The 22,613-nt window shown below is 54.3% G+C and overlaps 1 protein-coding gene and 2 non-coding genes across 5 annotated transcripts; all 3 read right to left on the bottom strand.

Moving 5' to 3' along the window:
• Positions 1-4,856: 4,856 nt before the first annotated feature.
• Trnas-cga lies at positions 4,857-4,938 on the bottom strand. Its single transcript has one exon. It is a non-coding gene; the product is annotated as a tRNA-Ser (tRNA).
• Positions 4,939-5,351: 413 nt separating this feature from the next.
• Positions 5,352-5,425, bottom strand: Trnat-agu. The gene has a single exon. It is a non-coding gene; the product is annotated as a tRNA-Thr (tRNA).
• Positions 5,426-5,953: 528 nt separating this feature from the next.
• Per1 (period circadian regulator 1) lies at positions 5,954-20,739 on the bottom strand. Of its 3 annotated transcripts, none has more exons than XM_028869426.1 (23): positions 20,631-20,734; positions 15,164-15,568; positions 14,946-15,044; positions 14,688-14,842; positions 14,470-14,591; positions 14,177-14,378; positions 13,975-14,026; positions 13,699-13,841; positions 13,233-13,311; positions 13,055-13,161; positions 12,738-12,891; positions 12,536-12,644; positions 12,318-12,449; positions 12,064-12,169; positions 11,787-11,961; positions 11,569-11,699; positions 11,157-11,336; positions 10,331-10,573; positions 8,884-9,494; positions 8,263-8,449; positions 7,862-8,051; positions 7,432-7,582; positions 5,954-6,867 (listed from the first exon to the last, which is right to left on the bottom strand). In XM_028869426.1, the coding sequence occupies exons 2-23, from the start codon at positions 15,436-15,438 to the stop codon at positions 6,565-6,567; spliced, it is 3,906 nt and encodes a 1,301-aa protein (XP_028725259.1). In that variant the 5' UTR covers positions 15,439-15,568; positions 20,631-20,734; the 3' UTR covers positions 5,954-6,564. The 3 variants fall into 3 exon arrangements, with proteins under 3 accessions (XP_028725259.1, XP_028725258.1, XP_037056428.1); XM_028869425.2 differs by lacking the exon at positions 20,631-20,734 and adding an exon at positions 17,067-18,482; XM_037200533.1 differs by lacking the exon at positions 11,157-11,336 and having other exon boundaries at positions 20,631-20,739.
• Between the last annotated feature and the right edge of the window lie 1,874 nt (positions 20,740-22,613).

Genomic DNA, 22,613 nt, shown 5'->3' with positions numbered 1-22,613 from the left:
GGTCCATCTTCCTGGTCTCTTGTTCTGTGATTCACAACTAAACAGGGGAATCACAGACTCAGATAAAGTCGAAAAAAGCACTTTTAAATTTCTTTCTTTTCCTTTTTGTTGGTTGTTTCGAGGAAGAGTCTCAACAGGAAAGAAGATCATAAACTTGAAAGACCACGGCTGCAAAAGGTGAGCCCTGCCTGCTGTTTCTCCAGTCCTCAGCATGTTTATCCTTCCTGCTCTCCTCGAGCCCCAACACCAACAGCTCCAAACAAAACAGGCAATGAGCTCTGCCCGTACTGGCTTCTGCTCTTGTCGGGGAAACAGTCCGTGTGGGTTACCCCAAATATTATTTGGCAGGCAGTAAGTACACTGAAGAAAAAAAAAAAAATAGAGCAAGGGCGTAGAGGGTAGGAACTGTAATTCTGCAAAGTCTCACCCTGGAAGAATGGGGTGCAAGATGGGTGGTACCTGTACTCCTAGCATTTGAGAAGCAGGCGAATCAGAAATTCAAGGTCTTCCCCAACTACATAAAGGGCTTGAGGCCAGCCTGGGCTACGTGAGACTCTACCTCCAAAAGAAAAGGAAAGAGGAAGAAAAAAGGCTTTGTTCTGTAGTCCCATCTATTTATGTTGGCTAGAAACTTTGGACTCTTATTTTTATCCAGTGAAATATTGAACTATATACTCCATTACAATCATTCATTCAGAGTTGATTGTGGTGGCACATACCTTCATCCCAGCACTCAGGAGACAGAGGCAGGCAGATCTCTGTGACTTTTGGGCCAGCCTAGTCTAAAAGGGAATTCCAGGACAGTCAGAGCTACAATAGAAAGACTCTGTCAACCCGATACAGTGGCCCACATCTTTAACCCCAGCACTCAGGAAGCAGAGGTAGATGGATTTCTGTGACTTCAAGGCCAGCCTAATCTACATAGTAAGTTCCAGGACAGCAAGACCCAAGACTCAAAAAGGACAAACAAAATATTTAGTGATAATTAATTTTATTCATTTATTTATTTGAGTCAAGGTCTCATGCAGGCTCTAATGACTTTGAACTTGTGATCCTCTTGCCTCTACCCCCCCCCCCCCAGCAGTGGGATTTAAACACATGCACCTTCACCCAGTTTAATGAGGTGCTGGGGATGGAAACCTGCTTCATGTGTACTTCATCCTCACTTGCTCTGTTTTCTTCCTCTTCTTCTCCTTCTTCTTTGGTTTTTCAAGACAGGGTTTCTCTGTGTAGCTTTGCACCTTTCCTGGAACTCACTATGTAGCCCAGGTTGGCCTCGAACTCACAGAGATCCGCCTGGCTCTGGCTCTGCCTCCCGAGTGCTGGGATTCAAGACCTGCGCCACCACCGCCCAGCTCAGTCTTCTTCTTAACTGTTAGACTGGCTTTTCTTTGAATGCTTTCTTCCTTTCTGGCCTAACAAAGTGTTCCAAAGCTCCTCAACCCCAGCCGCGAATAATCCTTTTACTCAAGAAGAGTCTTGGTTCCTGTTAGCAGAAAATGGCATCTATTGCTGAGATGAAGGTTTTTGTTTGTTTGTTTTATGTCTTTGCTTCTAAGCTCACCCAAGGGAAAGGATGCTTGGGAGGTAAGGAGTGAGACCGGAAGTCACCGAGGAAACTGCAGCTTCATCTTGATAACCTGCCTCTGCTGATAGTCAGATGCCCCTCTGGTTAGACATCCCTGAAAGTGTAGTTAGCTTCCTACTACATCAGAAACCGAGGCAGCAGAGCCTTCCGCCCACCCCACAGATGCAGTTAAGAAGGATCTGCATCCTCAAAAGGCTGATGTCCTTAGAATAGCTTATGCCTTGTGGATCTGACCTTTTTGTGAGGCTCATGGAAGATTGGTTCATCATTATTTGAAGGGAAAAGGGGTGACCTTCCCTGTGAATATGCCACTCACCTCATAAATATTCATACCTTTTCTTTACAATCCACAACACAGAACCCATGGGGCTGCTCTCTGCCTTAGGGCAGCCCCTCCCCATGGTGTCTGGAGGGTTAACTTTGCTGAATAAACTTTGCTCAAGATGCCTGTGTCTCTTGACTGCTTCTTTCCGTCACGAAGAACAAAGCTGAAAAATCTCCATAGGAGAAAGAGCTAGAAAATTGTCTATGTGATCATTGATTTCTGTTTCTACATACAGTAAAACCATGAGTTTATATTGACACTACCCACTGAAAGACTCTGAAAGGATGGAAGAATGATGGAATCTGATTCATGATTTATTTATTTATTTATTTATTTATTTATTTATTTATTTATTCGGGATCTGGGCATCGGACCCTGGGTCCATTTTCACACAAAGTGCTACTCTACTGAGCTATAGCCTGCATGGTGTTGGTTAGCTGGTTAGTATTTTGTTGCATTTTGAAAGACTCTCACTGTGTAGCCCGAGCCTGTCTCAAACTGGAGAGCCCCCTGCCTCCACCTCCCGAGAGTGGAACGCTACTGGTATGAGCCACCCTCCAGGCCTTCCCCTTTGATTTATATACTAGAAGTATCACCTTTGCTGGGGAGGGGAAATGATGGGGAGGGATAGTAGCTCATGCCTGTAATCCCAACACTTTGGAGGCCGAGTTAGAAGGACCATTGTGACTTTCAAGCCCAGCCTGGGCTACATGGTAAGCATAGTGAATTTAGTGAATTTGAGGCTATCCTGAGCGACCTTGTTTCAACCCTCCCTTCCCCAACCCCCACCTCCCAGGAAAAGAGGAGACTGGAAGAGAACTGTAGTCACAGGAAGGGCAGTTAGTGGAAAGGGGCACACCTTAGTTAGAGTGCCTCCCCAGCATGCAAGAAGTCCTAGGTTTAATCCTGGCGTCCCAAAAGACTGGACCCCAGGAGGTAATTTAGGAGACACTGCAATAATCCAGGTGACAGGTGAGAGACAAGCCTGGATTAGGATGGAATAGTCAATGGCACCTAGCTGAGCCTTGCACATTAGAAAAAGAAATTGCAGGCTGATCAACATGGAATGTTAGGGGGGGAAAAGACCCAAGGGTGATCCTAAGGGTTTTAAGTGTAATAATCTAGAGAAATAGAATTTTCATCGACCAAAATGAGAAGACTACAGATGAAGCAGCTTTGAGGGGGGAAAGTATATCCCTGCTCTATAGCCAAGTGGAGATGGGGGAAGAGGCCAGTTGTACATAAGCATTTGGGGAACAGTCCCTGATCTGGAGATGAAAATTGAAGCAACACGACGTATTATCTGGCTTTTAAAAGTACTAGACTAGAGATGCCTCAGCAAAAAGCACAGGCAGAGAAGAGCGTTGGTTGGAATCTGGAGCTTTGTGACGCCTCTAACACTAAAGGTCCAGAAGGCAAGTCTGAATGAGGCAGAAGGGCCATCAGAAGGCTGTTGGAGGCGGGAAGGCTAGCCAAGAGGCTGGCTCTCTCTAAAGGCAGGCATCAGACTACTGTTCATTAAGCAATGTGATGGTTATTTTGTAACCTTAGCAAAGGCAGCTACAAGGGTGAGAAGGGTATGTGCACGGTTGGAGGGGTTTGAAGGAGTGTAAGAAGGCGGAGACAGTGAGATCACTTATTGCTGCACAGAGGAGCATGGGATGGCATGGTAACTGAAAAGCACGGAGTCCAGACAGTGTCGTGCTGTTTTTTTTGGCCTTTTCTCCAGTTGGCTCACAACAGCGCTATAGTCTCAGTAACCAGGAAAGAATAGAGGCCTGTTGAGCTCCACAGTCTGGAAGCTAAGAGGCCCGAGATTGTGGTGTCCGCATATCTAGTGAGAGTTTTCTTGTCGCATCAGAATTTGGTGGAGGGGATCATATGGTGGGACAGAATAAGCAAGCTTGTTGGAGTCGCTTCTTAGAAAGCTGCGATCATTGCGGGGGCTCTCTACTCATATGACATCCTTCAGTTAGAATAATGTCCACGAGGCCCTACCTCCCACCAAATTACCCATCTGGGCATTAAGTCGCCAACACCAGACTTTTCAAGGACACACAGCAGCTGTTTTTGCTGTTCTGAATGAAATCACCTCGTCTGAAAGCTGATGGGAGCAATAAGAAAGGGAAATTTTGAGGGCATGGAAAACAGCACCGTGGGTCAGAGGGATGGAAAAAATCTAGATGTGGAGGTTGGCCACAGCTCAGTGTGAGCACTCTCCTGCAGTAACCAGGGAACGGAGAGGGTGGTGGTAAGGGCATGCGGTTGTGGATGGCCATGGGAAACTATCTTCCCAGCAAAACAGGAAGCGGAGCCTCAGCCCTGCGCAAAGAACTACAGACAACTAAGGAAAGCTGGGGGGGGGGAGGTGGCCCCCCGGGAAAGAGCACACCAACTGGTTGTCCAGTGCCGACCGTCAGCCCTGAAAACACATACAGGGAGCACTGTACAAACGGAACGGGTCATATTTGAGAATATATATGTATATGCATATACTTAGATGCATGCAATAACAATTAGAAAATAAGGTCATGAATCTGAAGGAGAGCAGGGAGGAGAAGGTGAGAGATTTTGAAGGAAGAGGAAGTGAGAAATGTAATCAAATTACAGTCTCAAGAATATAAAAATAGAGTTGAAGGCAAGGTGAATGGGTAATTCGTGGTTTCGGGTGACCCAGTCGGAAAGTAGAGGAAAAGGCTGAGTAGATTTGGAGTGGAGGTGGGACTCCGTGGTTTGATGGAGTTTGCAATTAAAATTGAGTCCATGGTGGTCTTTGCTTCGCGCGGGGGCGCGAGCGAGCTGATCCCGGGTGGCTAAATCCCAGTGGGAGATTCTTCAAAGGAAGAAAGAACCAGTGGGAGATTCTTCAAAGGAAGAAAGAACTGGAAAACGACCATACTCTCCGCTCACCAAGGCAGCAATACCTAATACCAAAATTACTGACGCTGTGAGCAGGATTCGAACCTGCGCGGGGAGACCCCATTGGATTTCGAGTCCAACGCCTTAACCACTCGGCCATCACAGCCGCGTGCGGCCTCGGGCCTGCGGAGCTATAGCTGCCTATCAAGGCACTCGGCCCCAGCGGATTTCGCCGTTTATTATTTATTTATTTTTTTTCAAAGCAGCTGTGCGCGTGCGCTGCGGCTGGACTGCCAGGTGCAAGCCTTCTCTTAGCAGCAACGTCTTCCCAGGACTCTCTTCTCGCGGAGCCACAGGGAAAAAAACCCAATAAAACCAGTTCCCACCCTATTCCAGTCCTAATAAGCGTTGAGGAGCCGAGTCTCGAGGATTAGCGGCTTCTGTGTCTCCAAACACAAGTGCTTAGGAAGAAAGTTGGCCTAAGAAGTAACTAGGTAAGAGGAAGAGAGTAAGAGGAAGAGATTTCTTCGGGACAGATGTCAATAATTTGGCAATAATATACCACTTCCTGTGCAAACCAGGCACCGCTGGGATTTGAACCCAGGATCTCCTGTTTACTAGACAGGCGCTTTAACCAGCTAAGCCACGGCGCCAACGAGTGTACCGGTTCCTTCAAAGTAGATCAGCTGTTACCGACGGGAGAGGAAGCGTGGGATCTGTAACTTGACCGACGACGATCTGGACTGGACCTCGGATGATTCAGCCCACCCAGGTTCCCGTCCCCTTTCAAGTCTGAGCTAAAGGACTGGTGTCTTGGGGAACTAAAGTGACCAGCTGAAGAGCTAGTTCTGATGGGGTGTTGACGTGAAGCTGGAGAACTCAGCTGAACTACCACCGGCCCTTCCCTCGATCCCACTTGCTTCTGCCGCGGTACCGATGACCGGGGCTCGTTAAGACCCCAACCACATGTTGCCTCTCTGCTTCTCCGGCCGGACGGCCAAGCTAAGGTACTGGTCGAGAGTGTAGTTCTGTTAGGTGAAGAGTTTGCCAGACTTAGCCAAGTCCTTTGCTGCCAGGAATGTGGAGGGAACAAGAAGAGTCTCATCAGCCCACCTACAATCTTGCCGGTGGCAGGGCCACACCTCCCCTCGCCCAAACTCCCAACTTCATTTCACAAAGTCTTGGGTTTTTGGTTTTTCGTTTTGTATTAAAAAAATAACAGACACAATATCAAAAACACAAATGCCATTGGTAGAGGGTAGAGCTGCGAACACCTGGGTCCCACCTGAGGGGCAGCACCAGGGACTCCATGGTCCACCAACCTCCCCCACCCTGGAGCAGCTAGGGGTTCAAAACCCCTGGGTCCTACATGGACCCCAGGCTCCCCCCTCCCATCTTGGGATGAGGTAGGAGAGTGAGCTGTCTCCCCCAATAAATAAGTGCAGCCCCAAGCCTCCGACTGGGACTCAGGCTCAGCTGAGATTTGGAGAGCCCGCTTCAGCAGCTCGTCAGCCACCTTCACTGGATGAGGAAAGGTCTGTCTGTCTCCTCAGCAGGGTGGGAACGGACACTCCTCCAAATCGGGCTCAAACTTCCACTCTCTGCTAAGAGGCTTAGAGGCAGCTCCTGCCTGGGTCCTGGGCTGGTAGTGGGGGTCCTGCCCCCTATGCTGGGAGAAGCTGGGGCAGTTTCCTATCGGTTGGTCCAGCCATATCTTGAGTTCTAAGAACCCTAACACGGTTGAAAAGGGGCCTCTCTCTCATAGACTGCTGCATGTGGCCCCCAATGGAGTCTAGCTGGCGCCATTCTCTTCTGCAGGTAAAGCTGGACTGGATGAGTTCCCACCTTGTTCTTCTTCCTCCATGGCAGAGTCCTGAGAGCTTGGGCCCTTAGCCCCAATTTGGGTCTGGGCCTCCTCACCACCGTCACACTCACCACCACCACCACCACCACCACCACCACCACCACCACCACCACCACCACCCTCGCCTCCACCCTCTTCCATAGGCTCCAGCCCCAATCCGTCCAGTTCTGAGAAGAGTGGGTCATCAGAATGGCCAGGATCTTGAATGCTGCTACCGCAGTCCACACAAGCCTTGGAGGGAAAAGCAGGATATGAGTTAGGCAGGATCCTCACTGGGAATCTGCAAGCCCAGCATCCCAACCTTAACCTAACTATGAGTCCCAAAATATCTCCCAAGAAACCAGTCCACACATGTGGCTATAGTCTAACAAGGTTGGAAAATCCTCTACTGAGGGGGCTGGAGAGCCCAGCTTCAGATACCAGTACCCATCCTTAACTCCAGTTCTACTATCACCCTCTTCTGACCTCCAGGGACACCAGGCACACATGTGGTATATAGACACATATGCAGACAAAACCACTCATATACATAAATCCTTAAAAAATTTTTAAGGAAGTGCTCTACTGAGACCCCACTACTATGGGGTGGTATGATGGGCCAGAGAAGTTCTGTAAAAACTCGTGAGGTAATGTGGTTTAACATTACATCATCCAGCAGCAAGTTTATGGGATTAGCATCCTTCAGGATTAATGATCCAAAGACACTGAGATCAGACTTTACTCCTCTACCCCTTGAATACTTGAGCTCAGAATCTTCCACCCGAGTCCCTTCCTGGCTTCCCAGGCTTTTCTTACCATCACGTCAAGGGCCCGAGGCAGCTGGCCCTTCCGGACCCAGGAGTGCACGGCACCCAGTTCCCGCCGCTGGTCCTCTGAGAACCGTGGCTGCTGCTTCTGCATGGCCCGGAGCCTCTCCCGGTCTTGCTTCAGCACAGAGGCTGTGTCCCTGTGTGAGGACGGTGAAAGCTAGGATCCAGGGCCAAGACCCATGGGGCTGGCATTCATCTTCACCACAATTCCTTAACCCATTGTCTCCCGTGCCTTCCTCGAGGCAAGTAAGACTTCAACACCAGGAAACTACTCTCAACTTGAGAACTACTGGTAGGACCCCAAGGGGCTTATGCCACAACGGGCACCTCCCGGGCAGATCCACCCCACATTATCTGGGCAGTGCAGGCAGGCTAGTCTCTGTACTGCTCTGAAAGATGAGGCCTCTGAAACTCACCTGGAGGGTACCTGGTAAGTCATCATGACATGCTGGTCAGCATTGGCCATGAGCAGCCAGATGGGATCCTGGAGCACATACTTAATGACCTGGTCCCCAGGCTCAGTCCTGGCCTGAGCAGCGCCAGCCTCAGCCTCTGAAGAGTCGATGCTTCCAAAGTACTTGCTCGTGTGGCTGCTTTGGCTGCTACCTGTGGAGGAGCGGAGAAGGCCAATGGAGCCAGGCTGGCTAACGCATCTACCCTGAGAGGCTTTACCAGGCCACCCTCTAAGGCCATGTGTCCAGCCCCCTGGCCTTAACAGGCTAGGCCAGACTGGGGCTTTGCTTCCCACCTCCCCATCCCTGTCCTACTCTGGGAAGTGCTGGGGGGTGAGCGCGAGCACTGGGGGGTGAGCACTCACGAGTAATGCTGGCCGAGGTGCTGCCTCCTTCGTGGGATCCTGAACCAGACCCAGAGCCCAAGCCAGAGCCCAGGGAGCCCGAGGCTGCAGAGCCTGTGCCAGAGCGAGAATCTTCTTGTAGCAATAGCTCCAGCAGGTCGCTGGAGCCTGAAAGAGCATCCTGATTGGAGGACTCAGTTACCTCCACCTAGAGGAGGCGGGGAGTGGAGGGGACAGGAAGGCGGTGAGGAACCACCACGGTGGCTCCTCTCCAACTGCTTCTCCTGTTGAGGGGAACCAAAGGAGGCACACCCAACCCCACAGCTCTTTGCTCCTTGCTTCACAGCACAGGGCCAAGCGGAGAGGACAGTTTATGAGCGGGGAACATAATACTGGGCCCTCTCTATGTGGCAGACACACTCTCAAAATGGACACTGATGGACACTGGGATGTCCTGACACCCGTCAGGCAGAACTGTCCCTGCCCAGAGGATGTCTGCGTCATTCAGAAATTCCGCTTGGACCCCTCCCACCCGTACCAGCTCCGGGAAGCTGAGAACTGGCCCAGGCAGCAGCATCCAGGCAGGAGAGGGGCAAGGGCTGGGGCACTGGGGGGGGGAGGGGAGAGGGAGTTGTTGCTCACCAGTCTGGCCTCTGGCTCAGCAGCCTCCTCACTGGGAGGCAGGGGCCCAGCACTGCTTCCAGGGCCCCCCGCGGCAGCACCCCCCTCGGTGCGGGGGGATTCCTCAAGCTGCAGCAGATTGAGCTGGAGTGGGGAACTGCATCTTGAGTTGAACAGTGGGGAGTCTGGGCGGTGTGGGGGGCTGGGGGCCAGTGGGGGCAGGGAGGGGGAAGGTGAGTGGGAAGCAGGGGTAGGTGGCCCCTCAGCAGGGGCCTGGGGTACCCCATACGGATAGCTAGCTGGGGTAGGGAAGAGATAGTTAGGGAGCACCAAGGCCACCATTGGGGTCACCAGGGGAGAAGGGAAAGTAGCAGGGGCCACAGATGTGGGGGCAGGGGGGAGAGGCTGGGGGCCTCCTCGAGGGGAGAACACTGGGAGCGGGTAGGGCTGGACCACTGCTGGGAAGGGGGTAGTGGCTGGCGGGGGTGGCCAGGGTCCAGAGGAGGGCACAGGTGACGGATGGGAGACATAGCAGGGGGGTTCAGGCTGGGGGGTCTGGTGGTGGCGAGAACGCTTTGCTTTAGATCTGCAGTGGTGTCGGCGACCAGGGGGCATGGGGCCATGGTGGCAGCCTGTGGGGAAAGAGCAGGGTTAGCAAGGAGCCTGCCACCTCCACTGCCCTAACACACGGAGAAGAGGACAGCAGGGCAAAGGACCAAGAGGCTGCTCAGCTGGCACGCAAAAAAATAACAGAAGAGAGAAAGTAGGGGAAGTTTCAGGGAAGAATCACAGGAGCCAGGGACAGGGGTTTATTGAGAAAGGAGCCAGGGAAGGGCAAGGTTACATGAGGTCAAGCTGGGGTGCGCAAAACAGAGGCACGCTGGCAGAAAGAGGAGGCTGAGTGGGTCCATGGGTGAAGAGGCAGGTGACTTCAGTCCATCTGCCCAAATCCCTCAGGCTGTGCCAGCCTGGGTCCTGGTCCAGCCAGTTGAAGCTGTGCTCTGCCTAATTCGCAATGGGATGATGTGGTGGGCAGAAGAGGCCAGACCTCAGTCCTAGGTCCTGCAGCTGTCTGCAAAGGTCTCCTGCAGGTACCTAGAGGGGCTACTTTCCATCTGCCCTAGGAGTCCAACCCCATCCAAAACTGGCCCAGAGTCTGCGGATCGCCGTCAGTGATGCTGCGTCCCACGCGGGGGCCATCTTTGCCCTTGTTCCCAAGCTAGGGCTAGAGCAGCTTACCTGGAACCGAGCGCTTCACCCGCTTGTCTGAGTGCCAGCCCCTCAGCCTGCAGCCTGGAACCCTGGAGAAGCTATCTCGGGTCTAACTAAACAGGGTTCTGGCAGTGAGGACAGCCTCAGGCTGGGTCCCGGAGCAGGAACATCTCCCTCGCCGCCACATAACCACCCCTAGCATCTGGCCCTGGGCTGGCTGTGTAAAAGGTAGCTCAAGGAAGCCCCGGGTGGCTACCTCGCTCGCCAGGGGCTGAGGGGGCCCCAGAAGAGTTGTCAAGTCCACGCAGCCTGCCAAGGTCTCGGAAGCGGCTGAGGAAGGCTTGCTCTTCTTTTTGTGTGTGCAGGGACAGCACAGCCTTGGTCAGCCCCACTGGGCGATAAGCATCTGGGGCTGGGTCAGGGGCTACTGTGGGGCTGGGGGCCGGACTAGGGGTTGGGCCAGGGGCTAGGCCAGGCAGGTCCTCCATCATGATGATGTCTGGGGAAGGTGAGATGGGAAAAAGGTGATGAGAAACACCTCAGAGGTCAACACAACCACACCTACAACCTCCCCGCCCAAGGCCTGGGACCCCAGGTACTCAAGACCACCTCCCTGCCAAGAGCTAGACATGGACTCCTCTTCCCATGCAAAGCTGTGTCAGGAGAAAAGAGGATGCTCAGTCTCCACCCACGGCCAAGACCCTGCCAGGAATCCCTGAGGTGGCATCTCCTAAAGGAAGCCCACCTCTTGCTTTTCGCACGTTTAAGATCTGCCCAAAGACCCTGAAGAGTCTTCCTATTCCTTGCTTTAGACCCTCTGTGGTCAGCATCTCAGTGTGGGGCCCCCTCCCCTTGCACCCCACTTTTACGGTTGAACTGACAGTAGGAACACAGGGAGGGGTGGGGAGGGACAAGCAGCAGAGGTTAGGAGGGTGGACAGTCAGGAGCAGTAGGGCCCCAAGCCAAGAAGGTGGCCTCCTTCTCTCCGCTAGGGGGAGGGGGAGAAAGGTAGGCAGGAAAGAGCTCTGTCTGGGGGAACCCAGTGGGGCCCAGTCGCTACCCCCCTCACTCCACGCCCATACCCGACTCCGGGGGCTTCTTGTCTCCCACATGGACGATGGTGGAGCTGAAGCTACACTGACTGGTGACGGACACCACGCTCTCTGCCTTATTGGCCAGGGCGAGCGGGCTCAGGGTGCCTCCCACCACTGGCTCCTTCCGAGGAGTGGCCCCCTCCCCCGACAGCACTGCTGACGTCGGATCTGTGCGGAGAGATGGCACTGGTTACCACCCTACCCCTTGGAAGGTCAGGAGAGGGGATCCCAGGGAGGAGTGGGGGAGGATTGGCTAGAGGGAGGGACCTGGAGATCAGGAGGCAGGAAAGGAGGGCCGGGAACAGCAGGTAGGAGCCCCCAAGGCAGAAGTGTATTGTATAGGCCGGGGACTACCAGGATGGGACGGGCAATGGGAACCAGGCATGCGCTGTGTCTTTACCTTTCTTGGGCCCGACAGGAACTGGGCCTGCCCGCTGCTTGTCGTCATCAGAGGCTGAGGAAGCGGTGCAGGAAGAGGAGGAGGCACATTTGCGCTTCGTCGTGCTGGGAATGTTGCAGCTCTCCAAATACCTGGGGATGGATGAAGCCAAGGGTTTAGGGGCAGGGCCTGGGGCAGGCAAGGCGGGCGCAGGGGAGAAGGGGATGGGCAGGCCCTACCTGAGGATGCTGTCCAGGCAGTTGATCTGTTGGTATGAAGAACAGCCGGAGGCTTCTTTCCTCTCTGGCTCCTCAGTGGCCAGTGCTAGCGGGGCTTGGTCAGAAGCAGGGACCACCTCCAGCTCAGGGTTTGGGGACTGGCAGGGAACAACTTTGGCCTTGAATGTCCCTGTGGCTGGGACAAGGAAAAGAAAGGGTAAATGGGTTAGGAGCGAGGGTCAGGGGAACCTCAGGCCTTCTTCCTCCTCATCCCTGCTCTGTGATGTTACCAGCTCACCAAGGATGCGGGGCCGAGGTGGCGGCTTGGCCCGGGACTCGATGAAGAGCTGCTGGCCCTGGTGTTTGACAAGATGGACGTCCTTACAGATCTGCTGGAAAGTCACCTGTGGGAGAGCAGAGCACTGGGCAGCATGGGGGTGGCCAGTGCCAGGACCCAAGTATCAGAAGGTCTGGGGCCTAGGCAGGGTAGCATGGGGGACTGGCAATAATTCCCCACAGAGACTGAGAGAGGTGACAGAGGAGGTTACTCACTGGAGCAGGAGGCCCAGGCCCCTCGGCATCCCCCCCATTGCTGTCACTGGAGGAGCCAGGGCTATGCAGAGGACCGGGGGACATCAGAGGGCCGACTCCACAGAGCCCCGTGGGGCTGGAGCTGTGCACGGGCTGCAGGGGGGAGGGAGGGGGTCAGTCAGAGGTCTACATCCCGCTTCCTGACTGACCACTTCGTCCCCACCTTCCTCAACCCTCACCTGCAGCAGCAGTCGGTGGATCTGCTCTGAGAGCTCCTGTATGTCAGAGTCCAGGGACGGAGCCGGGCTGGGGGCTGGGGGAGTGAAGACGTCCTCGTTCAGGGGTGCCCTGCAGGATGATGGTAAGGGTGACTACAGTCCTTCCCCAGCCCTATCATAGTGCCCCGTCCACAATGCCAGCGCAGAGACAGGGCACACTTACGTGCGGACTTTATGGCGGCCCAACACGAAAGCCACCTTGCGACTCCAGGGGTGTACAAAGCCGGCCCAGCTGGTGTCCATGGTGACATACTCCCCGTTCCGAGCACAGAAGCGAATAGGAGAGTGGTCGAAGGGCTGGCCTGCCAGCTGCAGAACTGTGGGCGCCGCAAAGAAAAAGGTGCGAGTGGGTGTGCGAGCTGATAAAGTGGAGAGGGAGACACACAGAGATATCCAAGAGACCAAGGCATTGAGAGTCATCACCACAAAGGCAGCTAAGAAACCCTGGGGACAAGCAAGGCGAGCAAGATGAGGACTCACTCTTCTTATGAATGGCCAGCATGAGAGGTCGGTCCTCAGGATGCAGAAAGAGGAGTACTGGAGCCCCCAGGAGATCCTGGGGCAGGTAGCCCAGCAGGGGCGCCGCCCTGCAATGAGAGGAGGTGTCAGATCATGGCCTGGCCCTGGTTACCCACCTTCCTCCCAGTCTGTACCTTACCTTTCATCTACATCCTGGAAGAGGCAGCTGGGTGTGTGCCGAGTGGTGAAGATCCTCTTGTCAGGGGGGATCCGGGGAGCTGCAGCATAAAACACGTAGGTTTCATCCACAATGGTCTAACTCCTCAGCCCTCCTCTCTGCCTAGGGTCTGGCTGCCCGGCATGCCTCCTCTCGGCTCAGACCTGACTTTATGGCCCACGAAGAGTCTGAGTCATCTGGTGACTCATACCAGAGATGACACTGAGAATCACTGACATTTTCTCTTTCTCCTGTCGCACCTCAGGGATCTGTCTCATCCTACTCTGCCTCCAAGCAGGGCCTTATAAAGACCCCTCTTCCTTATAATATGTCCTAAATCCTAAGGACCCAGCCCATGCCTCCCAGTCTCTCATCTTGACCTTCACCCCACCCTAGAGGGAAAAGCTTCCTCCCATTATCCCCCAGGCCAGGGCCCTAGCCGATCCACCTTCATAACCAGAGTGGATGCGCTCTGCAATGAGTAGGCAGCATGGCTGTGCAGGGGCCCCATCTGAGACCCGAATCTTGGTCACATATGGGGTTAGGCGGAATGGCTGGTACCGAGGCCCTGGATCCCGGTCAGGACCTCCTCTGGCAAGGGAAAAATGAACATTAGAGGTTTCCAGCGGAAAGCTGCCCACCCCTTGTCAAAGTCACAGCCCATATAACAGAGACAGCAGGGATGAGGAGGAGAGAGAGGCCTGCTCCTTCTCCCCCTACCTACCTGATTCGGCAGAAGACAGACTTTTCCTGGGTGAAGTCCTTGAGGCCTGAACCTAGACCGGATGAGAAGACAGTCAGCACAGCACCATCCCTTCCCGGGCTGAGAAGAGCCCAGGAAAGGAGAGCCTGGGTCCAGGCGGCTCAGAGCAGCAGTTTCCTAGGACTGTCCAGTCCTCTGCATAGCATAAGGGAGGGCACTTTACCTGCAGAGGTCCCGGTGCCCCAGGTGGGCAGTCGAGATGGTGTAGTGGAGCCATAGAAGACACCCACATCCTGGGGAGCTAGTAGCTCTGAGAAGCGGGCACCCCGAAACACATCCCGCTTGCAACGCAGCAGGACACCCGCCTGCTCCGAAATATAAACAATCCGGCCTGTCAGGAAGGACACGGCCACGGAGAAGGTATCCTAGGATGAGACCAAGATCAAGAGCAGATTTAGGAGCCGCAGGAATGGGGGTGAGGGTGTGTTAGAACAGAGGACCCAAGCCGCAACTGACCTGGTTTCGAAGAGTGTATTCGGATGTGATATGCTCCAGTTCCTCCAGGGTGTAAGTAGACATGTCCATGGCACAAGGCTCACCCTCCTCCAGACTCCACTGCTGATAATACTCCTGGTTAGCTGTAGGACAAGGGTATTCGAGCCATACTCAGTAAGGAGAATGGTACCTCCAACAGTCCATGGCCTGGCCACACCCTGCCGGGAAGCACCACTCACCCTGCACCTGCTTGACACAGGCCAAGGCATACTGCAGCGTGGCCAGGGTTCCAGAGCGGCCCTTGCCCCGACGTTCTGGTGGCAGCCGAAGTTTGAGCTCCCGCAGGGCAGTCATGAGTTCTTTCTGGGTCCTGGCTCGAGCTGACTGTTCACTGCTGCAAGGCCCACAAGGAATAAAGGGGTAAAGACGTTAGCCCCAGAGTCCAGCCCCAGTCCCCAGGCATCGGGTCCCCCAGCCCTCACGCCGCACAGTAGTACCTGCAGCCACTGGTAGATGGGTTGTCCTGCTCCGAGCTTGCACTCAGGAGGCTATAGGCAATGGAACTGCTGGGTGGGGATGGGCTCTGAGAGTTTGTACTAGAAAAGAAGCAAGAGGCCCAGGTGAGGGTCATGTGATCAACAGTGCCATGCTATCACCTAGCTCTCCAGACTCTGCGCAGGCGCGCGCGCACACACATGCGCACGCGCACACACACCTCTTGCTGCTCTCGGTGGTCTCCAGCAGGGCTGAGTCCTTGCCATTGCCAGAAGAGGAGCTGTGGGAACTCCGCTGAGATGCACCCCTGGACTCGTGGCCATTGGATTCATTGCCGCTTGAACCGTTGCTGTTGGCATCGGTATCATCGGCCAGGCTGCGGCCCGGACAAGGCCGGTGCTGTGGGGCCCCAGGGGATGGGACTCCTCCAGGACAAAAAGGTTCTCCGGGCCTGGGGTCTCCTCCCCCATCAGCCCCTTCTAGGGGGCCACTCATGTCTGGGCCATGCAGTGGAGAACAGAACAGAGAAGGTGAAGAGGCCACCACGGGTGCACAACGGGGCTTCTGAGGCCTGGATAAGGGAGGGAGCCCTGTCCCTGAGGGCTGGCTGATTTAATCACAGCACCTAGAAAAAGAAACCAAGAAGGAAGGTTTTAGCAAGGCTGAGCCGTTAACCCCACAGCATCTACTGGCCACATTCAGTCCTTCCCCTGCCAGTCCCTCGCTGATGGGATTCAGGCCTGGGGCTTGCAATAGAAAACTAAGTTGCTTCCGTTCCCCCTAAGGATACCACGGGTAGGAAGGCAGCTCTCTTGGGCTTTCTCTTACGCCCCCTGCCAGAGTGGAGTGGGCACAGCCTGAACAATTAACTACAACTATGGCTGTGGGATAAAGCTTGCAGGTTTTCTATCCCCAAATTCTCATCAGGTCCCGACTTGGTCTGGGACTCTGAGGCCTCTCGGAGCAGGGGGTGAGCGGATCGCCTCCTATATTTAGGCTTCCGGGCTAATTTTATCCGGGGGTGGTGCCACCCCCGCTGCACATGCGCGTCGATGTGCCTGGCCCCACCACGCGCTTCCGCCACAGCTACGGTCGCCAGGGAAACCGACGTCAGCCGCTGAGCTCAGCGGTTGCTGGAGGGACCACAGGAGGGCAGGAACGACCCCTCCCCCAACCCCTATTGCTGTGTAAGTGGAAAACGGACCCACTCCCACACTGGCCAAACCACCCCTCTAATGGCCAGCAAGGCCCGGGGATCACCCACCTTAACAAATTCCCAGGGCCCAGGGAGCCATGTGAAGAGATGAACTATAGGGACTCCAGAAACAGGTCCTAGCCTCCCCAGGGAGAAGTACACGGCCTCTGCTCTCTGTGGAAACGCCCCCATCCTAGCTCCATCCTTCTGATCAAGACACTGCTTTTCTTTCTCGGACCCCTGCCCGCTCCCAAACATCAGGACTGCGATTACCACTTGCCATAGAGAAGGACCCAGGCATCTTTCCCAGTCCCCTACTTTCCTAGTTAACCCTACCACCGCATCAATGCCTTCGGTCGGGGACACACAACAACCAACACACAGTTCTTCCTCTACTCCTTGTCTAACCACACCCCCATCCCAAGTATTTTCCGAGCACCCGGAGAAAAGGGAAGGCTGCCGCCAACAGCAAGAACTAGCGCTGGGAACAGGATGTTCCAGCATGAAGCGGCTGACATCACGACCGGCAAGGGGCCAGGAATTGGAGAGAGGAAGGCAGAGAGAGACTGCAAAAACCTGAAGGGGTCTTTGTGCCAGGGTAAACCCGAGGACCCCCGAAGTGACAGGAAAGGGGCAGAGGCCATGTTCGCTAAAGGTCTGGTGTTGGGCTTAGGATGGCTGCGCCGGAGAAGCGGGGCAGGAGGTAAGGTGAGCGACTAAGAAATGCAGACACCCCGTGAAGGGTTGAATTGAACACCTAGGGCCCCAGGGGCGGGGAAGGGGTGGACAGTGAAAAAAAAAAAAAAAAAGGCGGATTACTGTTTTGCTGTCCAAGCACCAGAGCTCAAAGTGACCCGTCACACTGGAAGTAGTGGTGACCAAGCTCCGGGAGAAAGACTAGCCCTCGGATTGCAGCAGAGATCCCTACCTGGCCGTTCGAGCGCCCTCCAGCCGCCTGCCGTTCCAGCCCGCAACCGAGAAGCTCCGGGAGGCTGGGAGGCGGGTTGCATAATGCCAGGCCCTGCCCCTCATTGGCCTTCTGCCCGCAGAGCCGCGGGCCCCGCCCCCAGCTGGTGAAGGACCTCTCCCTGGCACCTGATTGGCTACTGGCTCCCACTGAGGTCAGGGCTGTGTCACACACATCCTTGCACGTGGACTTGGGTGCTGGTGCTGGGCTGAAGGGCCTCAGACACCGCTCAGTCAACCAATGGGCTCCGGGGGCCTCGCACAGTGCATGATGAAAGAGAAGTGAAGCGGGGGGGGGGGACGCCACCCCTTTTCAGGGAAAACGTCTGGGCCACGGTGGGTGCTCAAGAGAACCCTCCTTCCTGAACTGAGCAGCCTCGCAGAACAAGACACCTGTCGGGGAGATAGCCATGGGAGAGAGAAAAGCCTAGACTGATATTCCCTGGCTTCTCCTCAACCTTGTCGTAAAGAAACTAATCCTTTCCTCTGACACTTCAGATCCCAGGAGGAGGGCAACCGAGGGTCCACGTGTCATTAAGGGGTGAGTGGGGGATGGGGGGGACACAGATACTGGAAAGGGCGGCGAGAGCCAATGGTGCTATGAAAGGAAACAAAAGCAGGTGCTTCGATGGCCAATCAGGGAAAAGGTCTCCAGGCAGCACACTTGGTGACTAGCTCTGCCTCTCTGCAGAGGATGCAGCCACCCACATTTAGGGCTGCCCCCAAAGTGGGGGCCAGGAAACCAGGACTGCAAAGGGGGCAGCAGAGAGGGCAGTTGAGGCCCTAGCTAGAAAAACGTGGGGTGGCGAGGGTTTTATACTCCTGCTGCTTAGAAAAAGAAAGGTAAAGTTGGAGCAGCAGCAGTGTCTCATTTACTGTCCTCTCAGCAGTCATGAAGTCAGTCTCTGTCCGGACTGGACCCACAGCAGACTGACGGTGAAACGTGATGGTTTTGTGTCTATCAAGGATAGGTAAGGGAGAGGGAGCCCCGGGAGGAGAGGACGCAACAAATTACAATTTAAAGAGGAAAAGTAGAGCACTGATTCATAAAAAGAGAACAGGGGCTTGATTTGGGGGGGATGACGTGCCAGTCTGGGTTCAGGAGAGCGGTAGTGGCAGAACCCCTCTATCCAGACCTGTGCTGAGTAGTTCTTCTCGGGGTTCCCTGGAAACGTAGGTGGCAGGTGAGGAGGCCACCGAGCAGGTGCTGACATAATCAGGCTAAGTGCACGCCCCTCGCTGTCACGTGGCTAAAGCTTTCCTTAACAATAGTGTTTGCCCTGGAGGAGGCGGAGGGGCAGGGATCTGTAGAAAAGCTGGGACACACAAGTGTTATAAAGTAACCCAGAAAAACAGAAGCAGGAAAACGGAAAACAAAAGACATGGGCGCCTGAATCCCCGGCTTCCTCTTCCTGAAAACGATCCTGCTTTCCTGCCCGCCCCCCTCGTACTGTGTGTGACCCTGTTCACTCCTTTTTGTTTTCCAGACCCCTTTCTCCCTCCACAGCTCTCGAGGATTCAGGTGTGATTCCTCTGACCCAAACAGCCTTTGCTCGCCCACCTCCGCACCTGCCATTTACACAGACAAAGGGTGACTTCAGCACTCCAACAGCCCCCACCTGATCCCAAGGCCCAGGCGACTGTCAGGCCTCACGGTCCCCACAGTAACCAGGCTCTGCTGCCGTCAATGGAGAAGAGGGGGCGGGAGACAGTGGTGACGTCAAAGCGGAGGAAGGAGGCGGGGCGAGGCAGCTGGGGAATGTGGGGCAGGGAGGCTGGAGAGGCAGCGGTTTGGGAGGCAGCCAGCCCCAGAGGGCGGCGGCCAGCGCACTAGGGAACATCGTGTTCTCTTGGCTGGTGGCCCAGGACATGCACTCAGACTTGGCGCCTCCCCCAACCCACCGACAGCCGTCCTGTACAAAAGCCAAGGATTCCTGGAGAGACGGTTAGAAGGAAGGGGTCCCCCTTCCCTGCCCCCATGGCTGGCTCTCCTTTCGGGACTTGGGTTTGTGGGCCCCGAGCTGGTTCTCACAGCTCCTGGCATTGGCTTTTCCCTTTAACCAAACTGCACACAGCCGCTGGCCAGGTACCAAAGAGCCACCGCGGGTAAACTGGAGGCCCAGGCTCGGAGAGGGAACGCGCAGCTTTGCTCCTTCCCAGAGGCCCCCTTCAGAGGCGGAATTTCTAGTTACTATTACAGCACAGAATAGATGGGGGGGGGGTCGGGGAGAAACTGGGACAGAACAAGTCGGCCCAGTCTGGAGCCCAGATCTTGGGAGAGGAATACAGGGGAGGAATGATGGAATTTGGGCTGGTGCCTGCAGGCCAGAAAAATCAGGAAGAGGGAAAAGAGGAGTCATCAAAACTTGCAGAAAAACAGAAGATGAAGGTTGTTCCGAGCCACAACATTCACAGAAACCCCTAACTCCATCACTACATTTTGTTACCTTATAGTTTGTGTTTTAAATGACCCGAGCATGTGTTAAGTATTTCACATATACTATTCTTGCTTAAGCCCCCAAAACCGATGATAGATATCACCCTCATTTCATGAGGGACACCTAAGACTTAAGTAGTTACTAAACTTGCCTAATTGTCTGCTTCATAAACATGTTCTCAGCTTCCTAATAATGAAGCCCAAGATTTGGACTCTGGGGATGGCTTGTTCTGGCTTCTCATGCTCAGGGACCCTGAAAGTGTTACCAAACTCTACTCTGCATTCCAGCACCGTCAAACCAGGACCTCTCAAATATTCCCCTGGTTCTAAGTTTGGTGCCTAGAACACAAGCTGCATCTCAAGATTCAGCCTGATCTCAAGGCATCGTTTTTACTCCACACATCACCATGGTTCATTTTTTCTATGATCAAAAACTTCTTGAGATCATCAGAGAAGTCTCCAGCCACAATGCTTTCCTAGGAACCTTACTTCCTCCCTCTCCCACCTCCACCCAGGCCTGACTGTCTAGACATCAGAGCAGCCTTTTGGCGGCTCCTCCCCTCCTGCAACCCTCTACCCTATCCTCCCTTTCAGAATCCAACAAACTGCTAGCCCATTTCTCTTTACAAGCATGTCCCTGAGACCACAATGCTATCCTTTTCACGTGAAAAAGTAATCCATAGTCGTGATGAGACAGCCTCCGAGTCCCACAAATCAGCACACTAACCTTTCTCAGATCACCATGTCACGTTCCTACCTGCCCTCCCAGGGCCTTTCTCCAGGCTCAGACTCTCTGCCTCTTCCAAGTGCCTTGGGAGCCTACCCAAACCTTAACCAGCTCTCGGGCTTCAGCTCCACCCGAGGGAAAACGTCTGGGCCACGGTGGGTGCTCAAGAGAGCGATCTGAAGCTGGTAACTCCGATCCATGATCCCCTAGAGCTGAGTCTGCCGTCCACAACCACCAAGCACTCCCACTGCAGTTCTCACACATTTGCATGATCCCACACCACGCCATTGACACCCCTTTTGGCCGAGCACACCTCCCCGGAAAAACACATTTCGATCGCCCGGGAGTAGGGGGCTACTCACGGTTGCAAACGCACGCAGAATCCAAATTTCTTCACTACTGGGGACGTTGGGTAGCTACTCCACAGGCTCTTCCAGGCCCTCCCACTGCCCATTCTGTCACGCCTCCCAAGCTTATTGGCTTAGAGGCGCTAACCCATGCCCCGCTCCGCGTGCAGCCGACAAGCCCCTGCAAAGCCACCATTGGCACTTCAGAGCGCAGTCATTTTCCCATTGGACAACGTGACAACCGGTAGTGATAGAGCCACGTGAGGGAGGGGGCGCCCCAGCGCGTTGATTGGACATCTAACCGGAAGCCACACCCCTCGCCCACTCACAAAGCTTTTATTGGCTGTGGCAACAACCCCGCCCTGCCTAAATCGGTGACGCAAATGCCAGCCCTGCCCTAAAAACTTTCTCATAGGCTGAGGTCGCGGAGCTGTAGGGAACACGTGCAGGCCGGCTCACGCGGCAACTTGTTTACCGAGAAGCTGGGGATTTTCCTTGACGACACTTACCCAAGACTGTGGAGTCTGCGCAGGCGTACCAAGCGACTTGTACGCAGGCGTAGATGTGACAGGCTATGGCGTAGTGGGGATACTTAGTGAAGAGACCCTGCCATGACAAGAGGCTCCTGGCGCCCGAGTTTTGTGTCGCTGATTATCCCCAAAGCTTAAGTCTGAGTGTTAAAGAGGTCTTTAGATTACATGGCGACGATAGTGAAAATGACTGTCTCCTCCTGTTTTCTGTGCCAGACGCTTCCTGCAGACTCCAAGAAGGCCGGCTCACTACCCATAACCTCACAGAGACTGAGAGCCAGGGTTACATAATCTGTCAGAATTCCCATGTTAACATGTTGATTAAAGAGCTCTGACACCGTGAAGGTATATCGGTGTCTTAGGGCCTATGGAAACCTTAAACCTAGAAGCAATTTCAAGGATTAAAGTAAAAAGCCTGACATATTTAAACTCTCCATAAAGATAGAAGTTAGAACAGAGTATGGCTAAATACAAGACACCTGGGCACCATAAAGCCTCTGAAATAATCTCCAATGTAAGGGCCTGAAAATTCTATTTTTAAAAGTACCTCTAGTAGCCCTTATTTCTTGGCTAGGTGTGATGGCACACACCTTTAATCTTGGCACCAGGGAGGCAGAGAGGCACTCGGATCTCTGTGACTTTGAGGCCAGCCTGGTCTACATAATGAATTCTAGGACAGTCAGAGCTACATAGTGAGACCTTGTCTCAAAAAAATATATATATATTTTATTTTTTTTTTAGACAGGGTCTCACTATGTAGACCAGGCTGGCCTCAAACTCAGGAATCAGTCTGCCTCTGCCTCCTGCATGCTTGATTAAAAGCCTGCACCACACCTGGCCCTCTAGTGGTTCTTGGCCACTCCTCTCTCTCTAGGTTCAACTGCCCTGGAGAGGCAAGGATCGCCACCGCCCAGCAAGTGCTACACACACTGGCCATGTCTAGACCCTCATACTCTGAATACAGAGGGCGACCAGACACACTGCCTCTTCCCTACACGGCTACATCTCGGTGATGCTCCTGAAGTGTGTGCATGTGACGGGTTTACGTACAGCTCTTTGAGAGTTCAAGAGGGGCGGAAGTGGCAACCCCACAACCGAGTACAAGGGCAGAATGCCATCCACAGCCAGCTTTATGCCCGTGGGCTTTGTCTCATCAAGCTGATCCTTTCAGTCATTCATTAGCCCATCTGGCTGTCTGGCGCTGTGCTGGAAAGGGGAAGAAATGCTCCCACAGAAGCGGCCCAGGAGTGGACGGCTGTGGAAGAGCCTAAGGGGTAGCCAGAAGTGAAACTTCGAGATAAAGGAGTCCAGTGGTAGGTAGCATCATACTCCAGGCCAGGGAGATGAGGAGCTGGGAACCCCAGGCTGTAGAACTCACTGGCTCTTTCTAATCTCCTGGTGCCCCACATGGCCACTTTGGGAATTACACTTTGCAAGGGCCCAACTGGGGTCAGGGCCTCCAGCAACA

This window comes from Peromyscus leucopus, chromosome 8b, assembly GCF_004664715.2.
Source record: "Peromyscus leucopus breed LL Stock chromosome 8b, UCI_PerLeu_2.1, whole genome shotgun sequence".
In the NCBI taxonomy this organism is placed as follows: domain Eukaryota; kingdom Metazoa; phylum Chordata; class Mammalia; order Rodentia; family Cricetidae; genus Peromyscus; species Peromyscus leucopus.
This window is presented reverse-complemented; position numbering and strand designations above follow the sequence as displayed.